The 26,619-nt window shown below is 50.0% G+C and overlaps 1 protein-coding gene across 1 annotated transcript in view; it reads right to left on the bottom strand.

Annotated features, from left to right (window-relative positions):
• Window positions 1-2,994: 2,994 nt before the first annotated feature.
• ILDR1 (immunoglobulin like domain containing receptor 1) overlaps window positions 2,995-26,619 on the bottom strand; it is a 223,661-nt gene continuing 200,036 nt past the window's right edge. The window contains exon 8 of the mRNA XM_085621101.1: window positions 2,995-3,985. Coding sequence (XP_085477227.1) covers window positions 3,944-3,985 — 42 coding nt within the window. The 3' untranslated portion in view covers window positions 2,995-3,943. The remainder of the gene's footprint in view (window positions 3,986-26,619) is intronic.

Here is a 26,619-nt window from a genome sequence, read left to right on the forward strand (position 1 = left end):
TTTATGGGCAATAGAGACTACCAAAGCGTCTAGAGGTAGTTGACCCTTCTTAAAGACTGGATCTAAGGGAGCAGCCGTATATTTTTTATCAATCCTGGGAGTGAGAATGTGAGCCCGGACTGGATCTATGAAGATGTCATCAGCATGTCTCATCATGCCATTAAGAATAGGCAGAGGGTGAGTAGCCCAATGTGTGGTACTGAGGGTTTCAAATAGGAAATCTTCCTCCAAGGATTCCTTGTTTAACTTCCCCCCATGATTTTCTGCAGCTCTCGCAAGTAATTCTATATGTCCTACATTGTCGTCAGAAGGGGAAGGCTTTGTAGGGTAAAGATCAGGGTCGTTATCTGTAGGAGAATCTGTGTGATGATCCTTCCAGGGAACTGCTGGTATAATATTGTCCCCCCCTGTCCCCATCATCATCATGTGGTGGTGGAGAGTTAGTTGGTGTAATTAGTAAATGACCCAAAGGTGGAGGGGAATGTGGTAAAAGAGGAGGTGGAGTAAGGTTAGAACCCATATTCTTTTTCTTGAAAGAAACGAAGAAAGGTTCTTCTAATTCAGGTTTGCGTTCTCGAGGTGACTTAGTGAGAACATGTCCTGTATCAGGATTTATGTAGAGTTCCTTCGGTTTTGGGTGTTGGGGCATCAAAATTTGGATACTACCGCTTTGGAGGCACAGATTCAGATTTCGGCGCCGAGGATTTCAGTGCCTGGGTAGAATCCCTTTGCGGTGCCGAAGGTTTCGATGCCGAAGGAGGCTTTGACTTCGGCGTCAAGGATTTTGGCTCCAAAGCAGTTTTCAGATAGGAGCCTGAAGGCTTTGGCTTGGTGCCAGTCATTGATCGACTCGATACCGAGCCGTAAGGCTTAGAGACATGTTTTGGTGCTGAGCCGGAGGGCGGGGCATTGGAAACATCTTGTCGGTGCCGACCGTGGCCCGAAGGCGGGGGTGGGACCAAAGCCTTTTGTTTCGGCTGAATTGGATTTTGGGTTAAGGGGCACTCGGTACTCACTGTACGTTGACCTTGTGGCACCTCTTCTTCCAACTCAAAGTCCGATTCTGGGATGGAAACAAGTTCCTCTTGTTCTTCCTCCTCGGCTCCTTGTGCGTCGAATTCTTGCTTGGAATCCTCACCGAAGATGTATGGCGTGTAGTCGACATTTTGACTCTGCATTTCGCGACGTCGAGCCCAATGACCATGGAGCGTTTTCTTCGATCGGAAGGATCGGCATGCGTTGCAGTCTTCTTCTTTGTTCTCCGGAGACAAGCACAAGTTGCACACTTTGTGTCAGTCGGAACGCGGATACTTCGCATTGCCCAGAGGACAGAATTTGAATGGAGTCCGTTCCATCGACTGCGAGGTGGACTGACGCGGTTAGGCCGGACGGCCTTCCCGAAGATCTTCGAGATAGGTTTTTCCTTGACGGATACGCTACGCGGAGAGGTGGGATACGAGTTCAAAACAATACTGATGTGGGTAGAGTGCATTGCGCACCAAGGGGAACCCAAAGAAACGGTCTCAACGCGGAGCGCAGCAATACATGTACGAACCCGATGGCGGAAAAAACAATCTAACACTAGAGTCGATGCCCATGCGCACTATCACCAAAAGGAGGAGTCACCTACCTCGTGACTGGAAAGACTTCTTCAAAGAAAAACGAAGTGCAAACATCCGGACCCAACACTAGATGGCAGGAGTATGCAAAGCGTGTGATCTACAGCTCACATGCCTTGAACATAACGTACCAATAGGTGATATTTATCGCACCTGATAAATAACTTATCCCACTTTACCATTATTTACCCAATGTGTTAAATATCTCACCGTACACTGCACTTAAGAGGTTAAAATAGTTACTGCTACATGTTGGTTTTTCGGTTATATCCTACTTCAAGTAAAATCCGGCAGGGGGTATGTGATGCTTTTTTAATTCCAGCAGAACCTTCAAGTAAACTGTATGGGCTTAGCTGAAAGAGTGGCGAAAGTATGGTCGCGATGACATTCAAATTATTTTTTCATTTAAATAATCCCAAAGTATATCTTGGCGCTCAGTATTATGGCTGAGGATAAGCAAGGAGTTATGTACACCGAGTGACTGCAAGTGAATACAGTAGAACCATTGAAACACAAAAGCATTGTGCAGATAACGCTTTCTATTGAACATCTATGTCATGCATGTAAAGCTGCATTCCTTGGTTGTTGCCAGACGATAACTAGAAGTGAAGGTGGAGGTACCAAAGCTGAAAATAATTTAAAGGTAAGCTGGCACAGTATCACGGGGCACAGGGTGGCACACTGAAGTTCCTTCTTCCAAGTACGCTGGCCTCTGTGCCTCATTAAAATGAGTAAATGAGATCCAATCTTCTGGTTACCCCTACATCATCATCCTCAGGGAAGGGTCAAGTTAGGTGAGTAGAGGAGCACATGGACACAATACAAGGGCACCGTAACTGTGAGACAATATAGTGGCTACCGACTAACTTGGAATGTGATATGCTTTACGCAGCATTCCCTGCAGAATTTCCTGAAGGACTTTTTTCTTGCTGTTTATCTGGCTAGGGTAGGGTATATCAGGGTAGGGTTTGACATGGGACCTCCAGTCTTCCCAACAACAGACACTGGGAGCTATACCAGGAATAGTCCAACTTATTTTACAGATTTATCAGCTGGGTTGGGCAAATCATAGCCATTTATGATCATTTAAAAAATATTCTCTCATACGTATGAAAAATAGACATGCACCATTCAGTTCGGGGTTTTAATGGAGCACATAACTTTCAAATCCATTTCGGTTCAAAAGTAAGCAACACTGCCTTTAGTGCAGGCATCAAGATCACCAAAGGAAAATAATTTCTAGGGGGTGGAGTTCATCAAATCCCTGGAAAGAGCCTCCCGTCCACCCTCCAGTCACACTCACATTTTCAACCTCAAAAGGAACTTAAGAGTGCCACCTATATTGACAAAAAATTTAAATTATTTACTAAAACACTTATTTTTGTTTAACAAAATGTTTAATATCACTATTAGTGATCCCGAACCAAGATGGAAAGAGAATAAGGATGCTGCACGGAACACGATACACCGGCTCCTCTCATGTTCCTCCAGTGTGGATTCAATCGTCTGAACACTAATCGCAATGTAGCAAAACATCCGAGAGGGCGGCACATATAAGTCAGGACACAATGAGCTTTAAAGGTTTCATTGCTGCACAGTGTAAGCCGGGCATCTGGCATGGCAGGTGGTGAAGGCAAATGTTGGTTCAGAAGGTGGGGGCCTGAAAAACAAGGACTGGAATCTACAGGCATATGTCCATCCCGAGGCACCTGCATCGGGACTTTTAGTTCAGCTGCATCCGGGCGCCATGAGCATCTTCAGAATGGAAGTCTTCAGGCACTTGAGGCTGTAAATCAAAGGTTTCCAATTGTATTCCTAGAAAGTAGACTTTCTTCTGCTCCTAAAGATTCACCAATAAATGTGTTACGGAACTAATGATTTTCAGTATAGCTGCAGCTGACCAGACACGTCTCATGGAGGATTGAACCAGTAACACAGCTCTTACCAGTGCTAACTTGCACATCCGTCAGCTTTGGTTGGTCTACAGAGGAAAAGAGGCATCTTTACATCTAACATATCATAGAGTAGCTGAGAGGACAGTGTGTGGCTGTTTTTGCACAAAAGACTGAGAGGTCCATTGGCCAAACTATGATGTAGCAAAATATTAAACTTTTAGTACAAAACATAACTTGAGAAGATCCATAAAATGAAAATCAGCAAGTTGCGAAAATGCAAATTTCCAGTCTAGATTTCACAACTGTCTGAGACACTGATGTTTTCGGTCGGATTGCCATCCAGTCAACAACACAAATAGTTCCGTTTCCAGGAAAGGCACTGGATGCAAATGACATTGTATCGGAGGTCCCTCCCATCCTGTGGGTTTGTTAAATAACAACGCTCCTCCCACTGCGAGAGCTGGCCCGATCCTGGAAGAGAAAGGTAAGATTTAGATGAGACATTACAAGTACATTATAAAAACATTCAAAAACAAGGATAAGAATACTGTTGTGTGATTTACTCCAATAGTAATATACACCTTCACTTGTTGAACAAAGTGATTACTTCTTGGAACCATGACTATGGCAAATAAGGAAGCAAAGCTCATTGAAGGTCAGGAGACAAGGGGATTTCAAAAGGATCATCCATCATAGATATGTATATTAAATTCATGAACACAAGATTATCTTTGCCTACGTGTGGGTACCAAGAACACTTTGTGAAAGGAAATCAAACTTTCCCAAATAATCTTGTAAATGCCTATCTAAAACCGCATTTTAGTTCTCCCTCTTACATTAAAAAAAATCTAGAATTGAATCTGACCTATTGAAGCCTTCCTTACCTTGACCTTGAAGAAAAAAAAGAAGCAAACAGAAACAGAGGAACAGACTTTACAAAGGTAAGGATAACATTGAAGTGTCTACAACCTTGGAAAGGACATTGATCATCTTGTCCTGATAATAATCTTAGTTTCCCACTGTGAAATGGGGGTACATGATCTGTTTTTCAGTTTGTTTTTTATATAGCACATGGCTACCCAGGAGGGCATTCCACTGCTAGTTGCAACAACCTCAGAGAGCTACCATAATTAACCAATTGACTAAAGTCCATTCTTAGAAATGGTGTGTTTTAAAACATTTTCCAAAACATACTTCCAACTGCTGACTTCTAAGGGAGGCTGAAAGGGCGTTCCGAAGCACAGATGCAAGGTACTCAAAGGAGCAGCCTCCACTTCTCACCATATTGATCTTGGGCACCAGCAGCAGATCTCAGAGACCTCCCTGAAACATACGGGGTAAGTTCCTGATGATGAGTTGGCCTTTTCTGTGGATGACCCGATGTGCAATGCATAGAGCTTTAAGGTGAATTCTCCTTTGAACTGACAGCCCATGTAGGGCTTGTTCTGTTTCTAAAGAAGAAGTCCATGGAAGTAAGATTTTGCTGGTTCAACAAACACAAATGGTCATTGCTCTGCACTGCAGTCAGAATCCGAGCCAAAGTCAGTATCTTGAATGGCGGAGCAGGTACTGGTGGAAACCATTAAGATCCAGGAATGACCAGACTCCTCTTCCTTTTTCTCCACGCCTGGAAGCATTGTGAGTGACATTACAATGCCTTTCCGAAGGTAATACTGATCCATTCACAGCATGAAGAAGCTATTATGATGTTGACAGAGGCAGAGTTGACCTGGTTGGAGTTGACCAGAAGAACTGTACAGGAAAAGCAATTCTGTACCGTAGAGAGGACCCGATCGATCAATCAATCAATCGGGGTTCTTATAGAGCGTGGCTTATCATCTGTTAGGTTTTCAAGGCGCTGGGAGGTGGGTTCTGCAGTTCAGTAGAAAAGCCTGGTCTTGAGGTCCTTCCTGAATTGGGGCAGTGAGGGAGGAACTTCCTCCGGCCGTGGTTTTGCTGATCCGTGGAATAGTGGCCAGGGCCAGGTTGGCAAAGAGGAGGTGTCTGGTGGGATTGAAGAAGGAGAGGCGGTGGTTGAGGTATGCAGCTCAATGTTGTGGAGGGTCTTGTGGGGATGCGGGAGCAGCTTGAAAGGTGATTATTTTGTTGATCGGGAGCCAGTGGAGGTTTCTCAGGTGATCGGTGATGTGGCTAAGGTGGGGGGGGGGGAGGGGGGCGGGGGGAGGGGAACCGCCTTAGCCACGACTGCTAAACAACGCGTGGCTGAACTACGCAGGCAGTACTATGCACGTCTAACCCACGAATATGTTTCTATCATGCATATGCGTGGTTTAGACATTAGCGGTCTAGACTCTGAGCAAGGGTGTTGCAGACTGGGCGGAGGGTTGGAGGTGGTTTCCTGCCCGGATGAGGAACGTCTTGGTGAGTACGACTTTTTTTTATTATTAGAAAGGAGTTGAGTTCGATGGCAACTTAATTAATACATGTCTCTCTAAAGTCTTTTCCTGGTTGAGTCATAACCATCTAAAATGTAACTCTGAGAAGTCCGAGATTATTTTCTTTAGCCCTCAGCCACTCGGTACTTGGCATGCCAAGTAGCCCCAGGATTTGTCCTGATCTCCTTACCTTCAGGAAAAGTCTTAAAACGTGGGTCTTTCAGTTATGAGCTCTTTAGCAGTGGTTTGTTTTGTTCTATGTTGCGTGACTTATGTTTGGTTTTAGCGCCGGGGCACTCCAGGGAGTAGCTTTAACATAACATAACATTTTTTATTTTATTTTATATGGGGTTTTAGGGCTCAGTGCGGGTGGTCAGGGCTCCTTTTTTGGCTAGGTGTATGGTTTTAGGGCTCAGGACAGGAGGCCGGGGTGTTTTTTAAGTCTGGGGTTAAGGTTTTAGGGCGCAGGGAAGGCTTGGTGAGTAAGTTTTTTTATTCTTTTTTATTTTATCAGGGGTTTTAGGGCTCATGGCGGGTGGTCACGGTACTATTTTTGGCTAAGTGGATGGTTTTAGGGCTCAGGGCGGGGTGTTTTTTTTAGGTCTGGGTCAAGGATTTAGGCCTCCGGGCCGATCGGAGTAGATTCTCAAAGCTTGGGCCAGGTTTTGGGGCTCAGAGGGGCTGGGGTGGGATTTGTTTTTAGGGCTGGGGTCTGCTTTTAGAAGTTACGACACGGGGCTGGGCTATTTTTAGGGCTGGGGTCGGGGTAGAACTCGGGGCAGGTGACTGGGTTTTAAGACTCCGGGCAGGCGCTAGGGCATAATCTTAACCATGCATATGATTTTACCAATGATGCCAATACAAAAATGTGTTGTAAAAGCATGCATGGTTAAGACGTGGTCGTTATTAAGACTGCGTGGTTAATGCATGCGTGGTTAGGGAATATGTGGTACCAACATACAACCTGAGGCAGGTAATGTCCAGGATAAGACTTGTGGGAGTGTTCTGGATTCTTTGCAATTTCTTTAGGAGCTATCTGGACGGTGCCGGCGTAGAGTGCATTGCCATAGTGGAGTTTGCTGCTGACGAGCATCTGGATGACCATTCTTCTGGACTCGGTGGGGATCCACTTAAAGATCTTTCGAACCAGGTGGAGAGTGTGGAAGCAGGAGGATGAGGCGGCATTGATTTGGCGGTTCATTGAGAGCAAGGAGTCAAGCATGATGCCGAGGCATCTGTAATGCTTTAGATCCAGTGGTGATAATGCAATGGAATCCTACATCCAGCTGGACTGGCCTCCTGGGGTGGTGTAGGTAGACAGCAGAAGCCCATGGAGGTCACAGGTATTTTTTTACTTCTCTTGAGGCCTGGAGGAGCCTTTAGCCTGGGACTGACATCGCAGCTGCAGAACGCTTGGAGTCAAAGCCTCTTTCCTTGAAAGACTCAGACTTTGTCAGCTGGATAGAAGATTGTGGCCGGACTAGTACCACTCAGATGGCACTCACCATCTTGTCTGCAACTGGAACAGCCTTGTGCTACTGGAGTACCTTGTCAGCAGAAGTATCTCTACCACGCTAACTTGTCTTTCTTGTACTACATCTCTCTCCACCTCATTAATCCCCAATTCCCTGACCTTCTCTCTTCCTCATTTCTCTGCAATCTGTTTCGGAGACTACCTCTGTCACCTCTCCTTACCACCCTCTAACTCACCTACCTTTGTCTCTTGTCTTGCTACTAACTCACCTCTTTCACCCTCTCGTTACCCATCTCTGCACCTCTATGAACACAACCCCTCTCAATCTTGTCTCTCTCTCTGTCTCAACCCCCTCCCAAATGTAACTCTTACTAACCTACCTCACCCTGGCGAGGCAATCTACCTCATCTCTCTCTACCACTCTATGCCAACCTCTAGATTGTTAACTCTTTAATCCCTCCACCTCACTTTTAATCTAACCCATCCATTTGCATCTCACTGCTCTTCTTCCATCTCTTCCATTTACTTAATCCCTGGCAGCCTTATGTCTCTCTTCCTCACCTATCAATCTCTCTGTACCTCACCTCTCTACCTTAGCCCTCTAGCTACTTCATTAGTCGTCCTCACTCTCTAATTCACATCTCATTCACTACCTCATCTCTTTCTATCCCACCTCTGACTACCAAACCTCTTAATTTACCTCACATTTGCTCGTTACCTTACGTCTAGGTATACCCTCTTTCTATCTCTGTTCCCCAATCTCATCTCTCACTAACTTACTCCTGTTTCACTCCCCTCTATCATTACCTCCTCTTTACCTGTACGCACTTCTAGACTTCAACTATCTAGACATCACCGGTCTTAATTCATCTCTCCACCTCATTATTCTATTTCTACTTCACTACTATTTGACCCTCTCAATACTGTCTCTACCTCATCGCTCTTCCTCTACCTGCCTGTAGATTCTTAGCATCATTTTCTGCCCTTCACCCCCTTGCTTGACTGTTCTCCTTACGTCACTATGTTAATTTCTTATTGCTCTTTCTATCCTTCCAATTGTAATATTGCCCCTCCCTGTACCTCATCACTCTATTATCTTATTTCGCTCTTTACTTCTCTCACAACCTCACATCTCTACCTCTCTTTCTCTATCTCTACCTCTCTTTAGCTCTAACTCACCTTTCTTTCTGTCATACCTCTGTTTATACCTCTGTCCCATGCCTCTCCATCTCCCTATCACTCACTCTTTCTATGTCTCTATTGCATTCTAAAACCGGTCCTATATTTCTTACTCTTTCTATACCTACCTCTTCCACTTTGTAGCACTGTGCATCATTCTTTCTGGTTCATCACTTTTTTTCTCTTCACTTTAGGTCTCTAGCAATGTCCTGTATCCTTTTAACCCATCTATAATTCCATTCTCCTTTTACTACACCTATCTTGCAAAGGCGTACTCATTATCTCTCTGTCTTCCTCATGTTTCACGTCCCATCTTATTTTACTCAGGAGAGCTGGAAGTCGCTCTCTAGCTAGAGAAGTATGCACATGATCAGTGGCGGTCGCCACAAACGTAGGAGGGTGAGGTGGATGTAGGGAGCGTGGGAGGGGGAGCGCGGTGCAGGGGAGTTAATAAAACTTAAAACATAAAATGAGAACTTACCTTAAAGTGCGGCCGCCTCCGCGTCGCATTGCGCCTCCTGTGCTCTTCCTGCTCCCATCAGACACTGGGACAAACTCCCTTTGCAATCTCCGCACTGCTCTGATGCTACCAGAGCAGCACGGGATTGGCCTGAACAGGCTGGAAAGATGCTCCGCTCAGGGAGTCTCTGGGGTTTCTCCAGCTTGCATGTTCAATTCAATTGGGTTACAGAAATCTAAGTGTGCATGTGTTTGGCCGGCCTGAAATGGCCGGCCAAACACACATGTGCACTTAGAAGTGTACATAGCACTCCTCCTCTCCCACTCCCATGCCCTGCCCCACCCCTCCCTACATATGCTCACTCAGAGCCTGCAAATGAAAAATGAAGCAAAGATTGAACATCGCTTTATTTTTCACCTGCTGGCTCTGAGCCAGTGCGACGACGGTCCACCGCCATTGTGGAGGAGCCGCTCCTGCACATGGTAAGAGAAGGGAATTATGGAGAAAATGATCAGATTTCCCCGATTGAATGGAATGATGAAAGCGGCGAGTGCTATGCCTTTTCAGTACTGCATCAAGAATGCCAGTTATGAGGGGCGGGGGGAGGTTCTGAACATGATTCTGAACGACTTAGCTACTGAAGCTACAACGTCAGGCACTAGCCACTAACCATAAGTCACCTTCACCATGTCTTCCCTTCAATGGCTAGTTAGGCACCGAATTCCACATGAAATATTGTAGGAAGACGAAAAATGGATCCCAGTGCAAAAACAGAAATGGCTTCAACAATAAACGTCAAAAGCTTTCTTTTGTTACTATTTGGCTGGCAGACGTTGGGCAGCTTGTGCTTTGCTGATCTTTTGTGCCGCTGTTACAGAAAGTTTTAAAAAAGAGAATTACAGACTCAAACTTACCTAGGACCCAAAAATCTTTAATTGGACACTGTTGTGGAAAGGTGGCATGTTGGATGGAACCGTAAGGATTTTGGGAAACCTGACGGCTCTGCCTGGGCATCTTGGAGTTCTCCTGAATAGGGGAAATTAGACTAGTCATAGAGGATCTGGCAGAAGGAGCTGGATGGAGCCAGGAACGCTTATCCTCTGAAACTGGTAACTTTGGGCTTTATTACAAGTCTGGCGTTTGTGGGGGCGCAGTGGTGGAGGTTTTCTGACTATCGCATTACGGCCAGGGCGGCGACCGCCCTGGGTCCACCACAACTGCCAAGGATCAGAGATCCCTGGCAGAGGCCCAGCTGTTTCGAGCCCGCAATATGCTTGGCGGGCCGCAGTGGCTCCGCCAAGCATATTACGAGTTTCCTCACTGCCACACTTCTCATGGCGGTGCAACTACCATGAAAAGTGTGGCACCGAGGAAACAAAGGGGGCCCTACAGAAATCCCTGATGCATCACGCCATGCGGATGCACAAAGGGGGCACACCAGTACCTGCACAGCATGGACTGCAGCGGTCCATGCCATGCAGACACTGTCTTTGCTTTTCCCACTGCAGTGCCTATTTCATAGACACCGCCCTAGGAACTCCAAAGAACTGTCCGCCAGACAGGAGAAAACTCCTAATTTGGGGGGTGGTTTGTACATGGGTTTGGCAGTGCGGGAGTGGGGTGGGGCGGTGCCGCTACCGTACCGCCAAGCTCATATTAAGACCCTTTAACAGTAACACACAGTCATGCACTTTGGGCACCCAGAGTTGAAACCGTCTTCCTGGTAGTCCGTAGTAAATGTTTACGTCATGAGTGTGGTACCAAAAAATCTGTAAATCATAATATTTCACTTTGGTGGAAAGAGGCCCCGTGTTTAGTGACTGCTTCCGTGTTTCAAGTGGCTTGCACACGTCTGAAACTCTATGGAGGGCCTGCATACATCGGCAAGAGAAAGCAAAACTATGAAATTCTGTGGGAATCCTGCAAGGTGGATTTTACACTTTTGATGTTTCAGTGCTGCGTTTCACTCAACACCACCGAAAAGCATCCCTTTTTCTTCGGCTTCACACTCAAGACATCCAGGAACAAGTCTAGCTGAGGAAGGCTGCCCTCTTAGATGTGGGGAAGCAGAGCAGGTGACGTCACCTTTAGATGTGTCTCACATCTTTGCTATGAAGCCCACAATTCAGGAGAGCACGACAGCCAGGCCAGAACCCGTGTGCGACAGATACAGGAGGAAATGGGCCACTGAATCTGCAGAAACCTTGAAAGGCTTGGAGCCTGGAGACTTGTGTGTGGCCTTTGTTGCTCCAAGATCTTGGCAGAGAGTGTGGATGGTCACATCATATACTCCTGGGTCTTGTGATGCTTACATGGGGGAGCAGCTATGTAGACTGGTGGTAATGGCGGACGTCAGGAGTAGCCCGGCATCAGCCACGACCGCTCTGTACCTGCCTTTCTACCTGTAACTCTCATGTCTTGGGTGAGAGATCGCACAAGCTCTGGGGGAGGCTTGCTTGGGTACCCAGCAACCTTCTCCTTCTCAGCAGAGCTCTGAATGTAAGGGGAGCTGTGACTAATCCTTTAGATACACCCCTTAAAGTGGGACTTTGACAGGAGCCCTTTATCAGAGTTCAATCCCTGGCTTACCGCCTTCCGCTCCACCCCGCTGTCACCGGGATGGCCTGAGTGTGGATCCTCCAGATGCAGACTCGTGTAGGGAGATGTGGTCGACCTCCTGTTGCCACTTCTCACCATAAGAAGAGAATGGTAAGTTCACGGATATGAGGGCGTATCACGACCTCTAGTCAATCAGGATGGCTGGACGCTGCCGGATAGTCCACAGACCCACCAGAGTAATGGAGGGCTCCTTCCAAAAAAATGTACCAGAGTCCTGCATTCGACACCCCTTCCTTAACAAAAGGTGAATTTGTTAAAGGGCACGTTCACCCAGAAGGGTATATTTGCACTGAATAAGTGATGCTTATAGTTACTCAACTCAATGGTACTCATTTAATTGACCCCGGAAGGATGAAAGGCTGAGTGGACCTGCAGTGATTTAAACCTGTGACCATGTGGTCAAACACAAGCCCCTACAGTGGAAGCATTAGTTCACAAAACCACCAGACCTGGCTTTCTTGGACCTGGACAATGAGATCCAGCTGAAACCGGAAGCCATGCACCAGAGTAAAAGGAGTGTCCCAACCTTTTGATTTCCACTTTTCATGGAGTTACTTGAAGATGACATCAACACACGAGCAGGTCCCTGGAGTGGAGGTCTCGCTGCCTCACTGACAGAGGGGGTGCTTACTACTGCAACCATTTGCCAAGCCCCTATCATGGTTTTCATGGGGACGACAAGCAACATCTCTTATAGGACAGGAGCACCTTTACTCAGCATGCACGACAGCAGGGTTATGAGGGATGTACTAAAGACAGAAGCCCACTGGGCACCAGACAAACAGCTGTCGATACACAGGCTGCCTAAGCGGAAGGGCGAAGTGATGAGAGAGACAGAGAGAGAAGGACAGAGATAGAGGGTGGTATGGCGAGAGAGGCTGCTAGAAATAGAGGTGAGCTGGGGCGCAGCGGCCAGAGCGCCTGACTCCAGAGCACAGGGCTCGCAGTTCGATCCCGGCGCCGACGGCAGCTCAGCATCATGTGACTCTGGGCAATAGCTTATTTAATCTCCCTGCTTTGAAACCCTGAAGGCGGCACTAGTAGTTAAATCTCATCCAGTGGAAAAAGATGACTGGGGCTCGGAAAAGGAGTCTGGTGAGAGGAGAATGTTCAGTCATTAGGGGGAAAAGGGAACCGGCATGAGGGTGCACCTGCAAGGGAGGGAGCGGAATGTGCTTCTATATGACGTACACATTCTTTCTTGTACGGTACTAGCCTAGCAATTCTCTAGTGAACAGCAGTTTCACATCCTGCCACCAGAGGGCAGGCTACCCATAGGTTGGGAATGGAAACGAGACAGGATGTAGCAGCACACCCCTGTTTACTGGTGTATCATGTATTCAGTTTTCATCAAGCTAACCAACCACCAGGTGGGAGAAAAAGCAGGAGATTCCCCCAGTGTTGAGGAAATCATTAAGAGTCAGATTGAAAGTTGAGAAAAACTCAGGTACTTACTGCAGCCAGCAAATATTATTTCAGGGTAAGCATTTCTTGGGCGCAGGAAATATGCATGTTTCTGTGAATAAGGTACAACGTGCACATGCAATATTAAGTGCCACGAAATTCAAGCTTTTGCCTCATTCTTCTGTGTTTTCTCTATAATTTATACTAGGTTTTTTTTTGGTGAAATGTCAGCGAAAAACTGAGAGATAGTTATTCCAAACTGCATAAACTCATATTTGGCCACGGATCATACTTTACAGCCATACTTGTAATAAGGCTATTAAATCTACTTATACATGTTATAAATTCACTAAAGAATTGCAAAGAAGAACTTCCGTTTTAAATTTGTACATACTTATTATACAGGTGGTAAATGTAGAATCAATACTAGTAAAACAATAGTATTTTAATTTGCTAAATTAGTGGTCATGGACACCTGGTGGCCGAGTGACACTAAATAAATTACCTATATAGATATGTTTTTACAAAATTTCTGCAGTGTTCAAAGCAAGGCCAATTTTTCTATTAGCAGTGCATGGGCCCATACTAGTTAAATACTACATATGGTGGCCTCTAAGTTGAACCCTCAGAGAAAGGCTATATCAAAAAAGTATTTCAATTTATAGTCTGTTGTCTGGCTAGGCGCATTCTCAGAACTGACCCTACCGGAGGCTTCGCAGAACACCTTGTGGGATAGCGGCTTCTATAGGGTTGCAGGTGATAAGGCTGGAGCACTATTTAACATCTCCAATTCTAACAGCATGAGCAAATTTTATCATGTTTTTAGTAATGTTAAGGGGTTCACAATCTATTTTCAAAACAGCTTCAGAAAATGTCGGTGGACTAATCCTCTGAATATAGTTTTTGGGCTTTACATATATATAGGAAAAAAGGCCTGACATTTGTAAACAATTATTTATATATACCCAGAAAAATCCATTCAGAACATTTGCTGAACAGAGGTTATCGCCTGGCCTAAATAATGGCTGTAGAAAGAAAACTGAGAAATTAACTTTTGAGAACGAGACTTCGAATTTTACTTTTTTGAGCATTAACTGCTGCATACTACCCTACTATTTACTGTGGATGTTTGTATAACATTTGTGTAAAAAAAATAAAAATCAAGGAACTGCCTATTAACTAGTACAAACAAGCATTGGCAAAGCTAATAGGATGCACCTGTAGGACCTATTGTCTTTGCCAATGATTTTTAGTGATGCTGTACAGCTTTCCCTATGCTGTGCAGCATGGCTAAGGAAAAATAAAAAATGAACCGACGAGCTGGCGACGGCATTTTGTAGGAGTGCGCAAAAGTATGCATGCGCTTACAAAAAGATGCAAAGCCTTTTTTTTTATTATTTATCATTCCGAGTTGGGTCAACAAATAAAAAGAAAAAACATGCATGAGCATTTTTTTAAATAAAGCAGATAGGGGAGCAATATGTGGGGCAGGAGCAATATATGGGGCAGAATCAACATGGCTGCAGTTGCAACCCTGGAGGCACGTGTGAAGGGGTTCTGAAAAGCAAAAGATGTGAGAAAGAGCAATGTAAAGTTCCTGGAGGCAGAAAACGCAAATGGACGAGAGAGAACAATGTGTAGTTGTGCAAAGAAAAGCAAACTGGTTGGAAAGAATGCAACGTGAGGTGGCGGGATAGGGAGTGAAGAAGCACACGGGTAAGAAAGCAATGGTGACTGGTGGAGGAGAAGAGGGCGGGCGAGAAAGTGCAACACTGAGCACAAAAGGAAAGGAAACACAGGACTGAAAAACACATGTTCTCTTGTGAAGTGCTTAAGACAACAGAAAAAGTCGTTCCCTAAAAGCAATCAGTGGAAAGGAACAAGTAAATGGGAAATGCTCCAGAGGAGGGACAGACACAAGATAGAAAAGGCAAGCCATCGAATAAGAAGCAGGCCAATGAGAGTGACAATAAAGCCAACCAATACTAAGCAATGGACGGGCTGCAAGCCTCTCTATGTTCTTGGTAAGTCCACTATATGTCTTTCACAACCAGACAGCTGTGCGGTCTAGTGGGCTCAACTTGAAAAGAAGTTCATAAATGTAACTGTTGTTACTCTAAATTATGCATTTTTTGCAAGTGATTTCTTTTGAATTTAACAAACTGTAAGGTGTATGTCTTTGAAGAGGTATAATCTCTGATATTTATTATTACAGGATTGATAAAGATTTCACAAAAAGTGTCCGGCAAAGCCTAAATCCAATTTTCAAAAGGCAATTAGTTAAATACATGTATTCAGGGATTCTGGGAAGACAGAGAGGAACAAGCATTGGCCAGTAGGGCTGGACTTCATTTGTTAACATTTGCAGGGATAGCACCCTATAGCAAGACACTGGAGTGGGAGCCAGCAGGAGCAGAACGTGAGTGCTATAGTTGTAAAGCACCAATTCAATGCAAGCCCTGAAGTAGAGAGGGATAGATACACCCAAATAGCCAATAGCATTAGATGAGAGAGGAAAATGCCACTCTGCTGAGCCAAGACATGATGGACGAAATTTCCAGCCAATTGTTGAAAGGAGCTGGTTTGAGGAAAACCAATTATTTAAAAGGATGGACCCAAAGCTCACTCAAAGTACCAGTTACTTACCTTCGGTAACGATGTATCTGGTAGAGACGATTCTAGCTGCAGATTCCTTAACGTAGAATTATCCCTGGCGTGAGACTGGATCCGGAAAATGTTTGCCACAGCATCTCTGCACGCCGGGGGTGGTACTACGCGACCCCGCCCTGATGTCGTCAGGGGACGTGACATCAGCGAGGTCACGAGTCCCACCCCGGCGCGCTGACGTCAATTTTCTTTGGAGACATTATCCGCGCTACATTGTGGAGCCATCACAAACAAAACTGTGAGAGTATGGGAACAATGTGCGAAAAAATCAGTGAAACAAAAAGGGAAGAAGCAAATGGTGAGGAACAGCACCATTAGGGACAGTGCCAAGCACTGTATTACTGAAAGTTATCGAAAGGAAAGAGCAGAGCACCGCTCTGAGAAGCAACCCTGCAAAGCGAAGGCGATAACCTCCCTGGAGGCAGAAAAAACATGTTAAAAATGACATGGCAGACAACAAAGTCTGCAAACACAATCTATAACAGGGAAGGGCAACAAGTCCGAAACAGCACCCCAAGTCAACACCATCAAGGAGTGTCATATCCACTGTAAAAAGCTAAGGGCTGAGGCACAGCTAAGAAACCCCAACCCAGAGGATTGCGGAGGAAATTATGAATAGGCCCCACACTGGAAGAACCAGGGTGCAGGGATGCAAAAGTGCTCATGAACCTACCGTCCAATCACCAAAAATGAAGGGGTGGGACAATGAAACAGAACGAAGCATCCCGCCAGGGAGGAAGAGAAAGAGCACCGCAGAAGACAAATGGCACCCGAAGGGAGGCGAGCGCAGAAGACCAAGCTGAAGGGTCCTCGCAGACCAGGGAGGAAGGGCGGGTCGTGAAGAACAAGTTACTTACCTTCGGTAACGATGTATCTGTAAGAAACATTAGTTAGTTAGATTCCTCACCTTAGAGAATATCCCCAGGCGTCAGACTGGATCCGGAAGATTTTTCGTCAGCAATACCCCTTGCGCGTCGCTAGGCGTCGTCTGCGGCTCCGCGTCCGTCGTCGGCGTCGTGCGCCGGAATGACGTCGTCGGAGTACTTAGACGCCGCCCTCGCGCGCTGACGTCAGTTCTTGTATATAGCTTTCCGCGCCAGGAACGCAGAGCCATGCAAAGACCGACACTGGTGGCAAAAATAAAATCTAGGGGCCTGAAAAGGATAACCTTAACCCTAGCTAGATGTCAGTTCGCAGAACGGGGAGGATGGGTGGGTCGGTGAGGAATCTAACTAACTAATGTTTCTTACAGATACATCGTTACCGAAGGTAAGTAACTTGTTCATCTGAAAAAAACACGTTAGTTAGATTCCTCACCTTAGAATAGATACCCAAGCAATACCATCCCCGGTGATGGGTCTGCGAACCAAGATCACACCAGAAAGTCCTGGAGGACAGAACGGCCAAAGAAGCCATCCCTCCGGACTTGGCTGTCAAGGCAATAATGCCTGGCAAACGTGTGTAGCGAAGCCCACGTTGCCGCCTGACAGATGTCCTGCAAAGGGACACCCCGTCCCAAAGCAGTGGTAGCCGCCGTGGCCCAAGTAGAATGGGCGCGCAGCCCAACAGGAGGGTCCTTTTTTGCCAAGGAGTAACAAATTTTGATGCACAAAACGACCCACCGAGAGATGGTCCGTTTGTGCACAGCTTTCCCCTTCTTAGCACCCACGTATCCAACGAAAAGTTGGTCGTCCACCCGGAACTGCTTTGTGCGGTCCAGATAAAAGGAGAGCGCACGTTTTGGGTCCAGACGGTGGAGCCTCTCTTCCTCTTTGGAAGGATGCGGAGGCGGAAAGAAGGTGGGCAAGGTGACAGACTGCCCAAGATGAAATGGAGTCACCACTTTCGGAAGAAAGGAGGGACGAGGCCAAAGGACAACCTTGTCCGGATGAACTGAGAGAAAAGGAGGCTTTGAAGATAAAGCCTGGAGCTCACTCACCCGTCTAGCCGAGGTGATGGCTACCAGAAAAGCAGTCTTAAGCGTCAGCAGACGAAGAGGACAATTATGAAGAGGCTCAAAGGGAGCGCACATTAGAAATGTGAGAACAAGATTCAAGTCCCACTGAGGCATTACAAAAGGGACAGGAGGGAACGTGTGAGTAATGCCTTTTAGAAAGCGTGTAACTACAGGGGACTTGAAAAGAGAAGGCTGATCAGGAAGCCGCAAGAAGGCAGAGATGGCAGCAAGATAACCTTTCAAGGTGCCCAGGTCAGAGCCCTGCCGGGCCAAAGAAAGAAGAAAGAGGAGAACCTCAGAAAGAGGGGCGGAAAGGGGATCCACAGCCTTTGCTGTGCACCATGCCACAAATTTGTTCCACCGGCAGGCGTATACCGTCTTTGTGGAGGGACGCCTGGCTGCCAGAATGATATCACAGACTTCAGGAGGCAAGTCAAATGGCATCAACTGCCGCCGCTCAATCTCCACGCATGGAGGTGGAGGCTGGACAGGTTCGGGTGGAGGACGTCCCCTGCTGCTGCGACAGAAGATCCTCCCGAAGGGGCAGATGTATCGGAGGATCGGTCAACATACTGAGTAGCTCGGGATACCAGTACCTTCGTGCCCAATCCGGAGCCACCAAGATGACTTGGGCCCGGTCGTGCCTGATCTTCTTCAGCACTCTGGGCAGAAGTGGTATAGGCGGAAAGGCGTACAACAGACCGCAACTCCACTCGTGACGAAAAGCGTCGCCGAGCGAGTGCCGCCTTGGAAATTCCAACGCGCAGAACTGCTGACATTGCGCGTTCTCTTCGGTGGCGAATAGATCTAACCAAGGCTCTCCCCACTGCTGAAAAAAACCTTGCGCCACTTCGGAGTTCAGACGCCATTCGTGATCCATCATGCACCGGCGGCTGAGTTCGTCTGCTCTGGCGTTCAGAGAGCCCGCCAGATGTTGAACCACCAGGGTGACGCCCTGGTGTTCCAGCCATGTCCAGAGGCGCAGGGCCTCCTGACAAAGGGTCCACGACCCCACCCCGCCCTGTTTGTTGCAATACCACATGGCGGTGGTGTTGTCCGTGAACACCTGCACGACACTTCCCCTGACAGAGGGAAGGAAGGCTTTCAGTGCAAGTCGGATCGCTCTCAACTCCAACAGGTTGATGTGGAGACGAGACTCCGCCGGAGACCAGAGGCCTCTGATCTCCGCCTCTCCCATATGGCCACCCCATCCCAGGAGGGACGCATCCGTCACTACGACATGCTCCGGTTGGGGAAGGGAGAGGCTCTTGCCCGTGACCCAATCGCGGTCCGTGAGCCACCACTGCAACTGCTGTGCAGTGCCCTCCGAGATCAAGACATGGTCGGACAGGTTGCCGTGATGCTGGGCCCACTGAAACTTCATGCGCCGCCTGGCGTGATGCACTAGGAGGATGCAGGAGGCCATCAGCCCCAGAAGCCGCAACACTAGCCTGACCGAAACCCAGGATAGAGGCCGAAAGATGGGAATCAGGGCCTGTATATCCCGGACCCGCTGTTCCGGTGGAAAGACCCGGAACTGCGCCGAATCGAGAACTGCTCCGATGAAGAGGAGCTTCTGAGAGGGGCTCAGGTGTGACTTCGGCACGTTGATGGAAAACCCTAACAAATGCAGGAGATCCGCCGTAGTCTGGAGGTGGGAGACGACTGTCTGGGGCGAGCCCGCCTTCAACAACCAGTCGTCGAGATAGGGGAAGACTGGAACCCCTGATCTGCGCAGATGAGCTGCGACCACCGCCATCACTTTCGTGAACACCCTGGTGAGGCCGAAGGGGAGCACGGTAAACTGAAAGTGCTCTGGGCCCACCGTGAACCGCAGGTAACGCCGGTGGGCCGGCAGGACGGGGATGTGGAAATATGCGTCCTGCAAGTCCAACGCTACCATCCAGTCTCCAGGGTCTAGGGCAGCTAGAACCTGAGCCAAAGTCAACATCTTGAACCTTTCCTTCCAGAGGAAGGCATTGACGTTCCGGAGGTCCAAGATAGGGCGTAGGCCCCCTTTGCCCTTCTTGGGAACCAGAAAGTAGTGGGAATAACAACCACGACCTACTTCTGGGCTCGGAACGCGCTCGACGACCCCCTTGGCCAAGAGGGCCGAAACTTCCTCGTGGAGAAGATTCAAATGATCCCCCGAGATACAGTGGTGCTGCGGTGGCATGGCTGGAGGGGTCGTCTCGAAGGGGAGGGAGTAGCCCCTTAGAACGATTTGCAGCACCCACCTGTCCGATGTGATGGACCGCCAGTGGAGCAGGTGATGGCGAACTCTGCCGCCCACTGGCGTGGAATGGGCCTGAAAGCTCGGACTAGGAAGGCTTTGAGGCGGATGCTGCCGGGGTGGATGTGGGCTGACCTCGCCGTCCTCCAGAACCGCCTCGGCGGAAACCACGTCCGCGACCGCGCGCAGGTTGGTTCTGCGGCTGGTGGCTAGGCGTACGTGAGGAGGCACCCCTTCCTTGGCCACGAAAGGGGCGAAAAGCGGAAGTTTGCGACCGCGGGGCCGAGAGGCCCAAGGACTTGGCCGTAGCCCGGGAGTTCTTAAAGCGATTCAGCGCACTGTCCGCTTTCTCACCAAAAAGGCGAGTGCCATCAAAGGGCATGTCCATGAGAGTGCTCTGGACATCACCCGAAAAGGATGTGGACCGCAGCCAGGCGTGACGTCTAAGCGCCACCGTGGTAGAAATCACCCTACTCAGCGAGTCCGTAGTGTCAAGTCCACAGCGGATAGCATGCCGTGCTGCATCCCTCCCATCGGCCAGAGCCTGGGTAAGTCGTGTCTGGACCTCCTCCGGACACAGGGGCAGCACGTCCTCCACCGTATCCCACAGAGAGTGGGAATAACGGTCCAAGAGACAGGCGGTGTTCAAAGACCGCAGGCCCAAACTAAGGGAGGAGAACAGCTTTTTGCCAAACTGTTCCAGTCTCTTGGAATCCCGGTCCGGCGGGGCGGTCGGGAAGGAGGATTGGGAGGTAGAGGCCTGGATAACCAGGCTCTCGGGGGTAGGGTGTTGGGACAGAAAACTGGGGTCGCCCGGAGCAGGGCGGTGGCGCCTGGCGACGATCCTGTCCACAGGAGGAACTGTGGAGGGCTTGGACCAGGTGCCCTGCAGAACGTCAATGAGGGCCTCATTGAATTGCAGCAGAGACTCAGTGGAGCTTGCTGCAGACTGAAGCACCTAAGTGAGGACGTTAGTCCTCACAGCCACGGCAGGTAGCTCGAGCCCAAGGGCTGCGGACGCCTTGCGCAGCACCACAGAGAAAGCAGCACCCTCCTCCGAAGCCACAGTCGGAGGAGATGAATCCAGTGTCCGGAGAGGTATCCAGACCACTGGCCTCCCCCAGTTCATCTGCCCAGTCCTGTGACAGTTGAGCCTGAGCGGCCATAGGATCCTCGGATCCCTCCCAGTCACCCCCATCATCCGATTCCTGGTATGCAGGAGGAAGGATCGGAGCCGGGCGATAGACAAAATGTGTCTCCAGCGGCGCCGAACGCGGCGTCCATCGACGCCGTATCGGCGCCGGGCCCGGAGTGGGGCTGAACCGGGGCTCGACGCCGAGCGGAGTCGGCGTCGGAGGTGGTACCGGTGTCGACGCCGGCGGAGGAGGCGTGACGAGGTCGACCGGCGGAGGAGGCGTGACGAGGTCGACCGGCGTCGGCGGGGACTCGGGAACTGGTCCCTCGGGCGCTTGCGGCGTCGAGGTCGGAGCCGTCAACGGCGCCGGGGCCGGAGCCGCCGGCAGGCAAGGTTGCCCAGTCGGGTCCTCGGGGCCCGAAGGCGCGCCAGCGGGCGTCGACGGCGGAGCCAGGTTCCTCATGGCCGAGAGGAAGGCACTGACTTCCGCCGGCGTCGCGTCAGTCCCAGGGACCGGTGGGTATGGGGACTTGCGCGGCGCCTGTGGCTCCGCCGGAGCCGCGGGGGTGGAACCACCCTGACCCTCGGCGAGTCGCGCGACCGGCGAGGGGAGTCCGAAGAGCGGTGTCGCCTCTTGGACTTCTTGGAGTGCTTCGACTTACCCGAAGACTTGGATCCCGACGACCGATGATGATGTCGGCTGCGGCTCCGCGACCGATCCTTGGACCTCCTCCTGGACCGGGATCGAGAGGGGCGCGGAGCCGAGTGGCGAATCTCGAGAAGCTTACGGGACCGCTCCCGTCTAGCCTTCGAGATCAGGGCCTTGCAGTCCGAACACGACTCCGCGTCGTGGTCGAGGCCCAAGCAGTAAAGGCACCGGCGGTGATGGTCCGTAACCGACATCAAGCGGCTACAGTCAGCACAGGCTTTAAAACCAGGCATCCTACCGGCACCGGAGTCGAGACAAGATCAAAAAGGATCGAAAAAGTTAGTCAAAAAGTGACTAAAGGGGTAGCTCTCCCGGATCTGCGCTTACTGGCGCGGAAAAAAGAAGAACAAGAACGGACGTCAGCGCGCGAGGGCGGCGTCTAAGTACTCCGACGACGTCATTCCGGCGCACGACGCCGACGACGGACGCGGAGCCGCAGACGACACCTAGCGACGAGCAAGGGGTATTGCTGACGAAAAATCTTCCGGATCCAGTCTGACGCCTGGGGATATTCTAAGGTGAGGAATCTAACTAACGTGTTTCTTTCAGATGGAATCTGCAGCTAGAATCGTTACCGAAGGTAAGTAACTTGTACATCTGATAGAGACTACTAGCCGCAGATTCCTTAATGTAGAATAGATACCCTAGCCATACCCAGAGGGGAGGAGGGTCTGCGAGAGAACCTCACCAGCTTGGAAGAACACAGGGCTCCAACAGGGGATGTGTCATGGGGACAGAAAGGACGGCCCAGCCCCCACCAAGCAGAAGTAAGCAAGAACAGGGATAAGGGAAGGCCAGGATACCACAAGCCTACCCGAGGAGCAAAGGGCACCCCACGAGTACCAGAGGAAGAAAATCACCACCCTCAAAGCCAGGGAAAAGAGAAGGGACGGAGGTAGAGCCTACCCCAGAAGAACACACACACAGCAAAGGGCACAGCTGAATGGGTGTCTACCCGGAAATAGGGAACAAGGCCGGAACGGTTCCACAGTCGAGAAGTGCAGACATGAGAAAGAAGTCACAGACGCGCAAAGCTCCAACAAACAAGAGACAGGAGCAAACGCTGACACAGCGAGGCCCACGGAGGGGGACCCAAACTACCAGGCGCGCGCAGCAAAACACCTGGCAAACACTATGAAGCAGCGGCTCAGAACAAGGCGAGCGCAAGACGAAGATAGACAGGCCCCAGCCGGAATGGCGGAGAACTAGGTGGAAACACCAAGACACAACGCTGTAACCAGCATGACAAGGGTCGGTCCAACGATACAGAGGCTGAGAGGAAAGGAACCTCATAGAAGTAGGATAGAAACATAAAAGAGAGACTGCATCAAGCGGTATACTGTGATGCCAGGAAAACGCGAGGAACCTGAGAAGGTAGCCATACCCGCCTAGCTTAAGAAAGAGCTATACAATAGCCAACAAATACCCCACCTAGGGTATGAATCATTCTTGAACAAAAACAGGGAAACACCTCTTAGGGAAACCCGTAGCAGAGGTCAAGAACATAACAGACCTGTGGGAACACCACAGACGGCTTGCCAAGCAGCCAAACACCTCTTGGGGAAATCCGCAGCCGAGGTCAAGAACATAACAGACCTGTGAAAAACACCACAGACGGCTTACTAATCAGCCAAAAAAGACACATAGGGCCCAACCTGAGGACCTATACAGCTGCACTTAACAGCAAAAAACACACACCACAAGCTGAAGGGCTGCACCAGCAGCCAAAAGAATAGAGGGGCCAACTGAAAGACCCTGAAGGCAGTCAAAGCTGCACACGGCACACAACGGGCCAACCGAAACCTAAGGCCCCAAAGAGAAAGGAGGGATAACGCCTCCCATAAAGCGCCGCAGGGCCGAGCTTATGGAGGGTGAGGAGGACGGAGCCCCGCAAGGAGTCTCTGAATAGCGGAGTCCGCGTGGGTGTGAAACAACAGAGTTCCGTCAAAAGGTAAATCCACAAGACACTACCGAACATTCTCTGGAAAGACACCATCCCACAGCCAAGCATGGCGGCGGAGGGCCACAGAACTCGCCATAGCACGGCAGAGGGAATCAGAGATGTCCAGGGCCGAACGGAGAATGAAAGTAGCTAACTCCCGACCATCCCGCACATGGTGTCGCAGATCAGCGCGGGCACCCTCTTGGGAGGCGCAAGACAGAAGGGACTCCGCGGAATCCCACAGATCAGAAGTAGCCATGGCCAGCACACAAAGAGTGTTGAGTGCACGCAGAGCAGCGCTACTGGAGGCGAAAATGTTACGACCCCAGGAGTCCAGCCACCGAGCCTCCCGTGACGGCAGAAGCAGCACTGAAGGCAAGGCAGGGAAAGCAGCCCGCAGGACAGGGTCCTGGGCTAAGGGATGGGAAAAAAGGCAAACTGGATCATGCGGAGCAGGACGTGGCGGTGAAGGAGCGGTTGAGGCACCGTATCCCCGGTGGTAGGGCGCCCCTAGAAGAGAGTTATGGAGCGATGCTTCAAAAGGGAGAAGCGGCTCCCCTCCTGGTGGAGAACTTCTAACAAGTGGTCCGTAGGGGCAATCGGATTGCCCATCTGCAGAATACCAGTGGCCGTGGAAATGGCCAGGACAAAGGCCACACTTTCATCTGTAGGATGTCGTGGGGGGAAAGCAACTCTCCGTGGGCGAAGGCTGCAAACTAAGACGCCCATCCCGTGCCCCGCTGGAGGGAGAAAAGACCAGCCCCTGTAGGGTGGGAAACCCACGGACGAGTGGGGAACCTGAGGGGTCTCTGGAGAGGGCGAAGAAGCCTGCATGGCAGGGAACGGAAGAGCGGGTCTGGGGGCTGAGGACGTGTTCACCAGCGGCACCGGGTAGACCTCCACCACCACGTGCCACATCGGAGAGGGGGGCGGGGTCGGAGCCGAAGCGGCCAATGAACGGCACCGAAAAGGCACCGCTCAGCCCCCGACGAGGCATCTGCCTGCGCCGAGGACCAAGAGGGGCCCGGGGAGGCGTCCCAGGACCCGGCCTCCACCTGCGGCACCGCCTGCGCCGGGGAGGAAAGCCGTTGACATCGGAGAGGCGTCGGCTCGGCCTCCGGGAAGACAGCCGCCTGCCAAGAGAACTGAGGGGGACTTGAGCCCTGAGTCCTGGGGACCTCCTGCGACACCACAGGGAACCCCACGGGGCTTTGCGGCGAGGCCGGTATGCCATGGGCCGAGGAGGGGAACCCCAACGGGCCGCACCTAGACGGCACCGCACCTCGACGGCACCACACCTCCAAACCCTGAAGCCGAACTCGTCGGCGAGTCCGCAAAAGGCCCCACGCATGGCGAGAAATCAACGGACATCGCAGGAAGAGAACGGCTCAAGGAAGCCTGCAGAGCCGTAGCGTAGGCTTTCATCTGGGCCATTGTCGCCCCAACGCCGGGAAACGGCAGATAGGGTGGCGACAAACGAGGGCGCACGTCCCGGGAGGAACCGGCGCCCTCTGCCGAAGGAGGAAAAGACCTCGGCGGCAAGCTGCAAGACTTACCGGTGGGCGAACGACGCCCATGGGACCTCGGCGAAGGACTATGCCGCAGCTGGAAACGGTGGCCCCTGGGCCCTTCCGAGGTAGGAGATGGACGCTGCGACGACACTGATCTGGACAAGCGGGCCGACAGCAACTTCATGCGGCGCTCCCGCCGGGACTTCAGCTTGAGATGCTGACAAGCCTTGCAGTCCGTAGAGTCATGGTGCTCGCCCAAGCACCACATACAAATAGTGTGAGGGTCCGTCGCCGACATGTGACGTGCACAATAAGTGCACGTCTTGAAGCCCGAAGGCATGGTACATTGTTCCCAACTCAAGGCACTAAAGAGGCCCGAAAACAGGCCAAGGAGCACACTCTGGATCTGTGTTGCACGCAGAAAAGAAGGAAACTGACGTCAGCGCGACAGGGTGGGACTTATGTGACCTCGCTGACGTCACGTCCGCGGACGACGTCAGGGCTGTGTCGCGTAGTACCTCCCCCGGTACGCAGAGTAGCTGTGGCAAAAAATTTCTGGATCCAGTCTCACGCCTGGGGATAATTCTACGTTAAGGAATCTGCGGCTAGTACTCTCTATCAGATTGATATTATCAGCAATAGGTCTGATGATAGCTGTGCTGTCTAAACCCAGAGCTAAAATGAACCGAGGGCCAACTTCCACAGCAGTGCTTTTCCATGCCCGTCTGTTTTAATGTGATCAACAATCATTCTCCTCTATGTGATGCCTGCCAGCCTGTTTTCTTTGCCGTTAAAGGTGAAATAAAAAAAGAGGGCTTATATAGACCAAGTCTTAAGTCGTTTTCATTTTAATTTGCAAAAGCACAGATCAGGAAAATGCAGTCTCAAGTAGATACTGCAATAAAAATATTTTTGGGGAGAGAAATTTCTTATTATGAAAAGTGTTCTGGGATCCTGAAGGTGAGCAGGGCTATTTTAGTGTAAATAAATATTAAAAAGGTATGAAGTAAAAAAACGCCATTTGCACCCAAGACATTGTTCTTCCTGAATTTTTGAAGATCTGATGTGGAATTCATGGTGAAGGTGATGCTGTTCCACAACCCTGAAAATGCTTTTGAGAAACCATGAGTTGTGTTTGTATCCTGAAAGGGACTTAGGACACAACAAAACAGCTTGTGTGGATCCTCGCAGGATTGTCTCCTCATCCTGCAAGGATGCTGCAGAGTTAGGCCAGAAAGACCTTCACACGCATGAGTCGGGGCCATCCTACCCCACTGATTTTTCTCCTGACTAGTGGACTAAACCTAAGATACTGGCACTTCCGGGACCAGCAGGGGATGGCAGGTCACACTATCTCCCACAATAAGTAATTACGGCCTGGCACACAGAACACATAACTCTCACAGCATCCCCTCTGCA

This window comes from Triturus cristatus, chromosome 8 (genome assembly GCF_964204655.1).
Source record: "Triturus cristatus chromosome 8, aTriCri1.1, whole genome shotgun sequence".
NCBI lineage: Eukaryota > Metazoa > Chordata > Amphibia > Caudata > Salamandridae > Triturus > Triturus cristatus.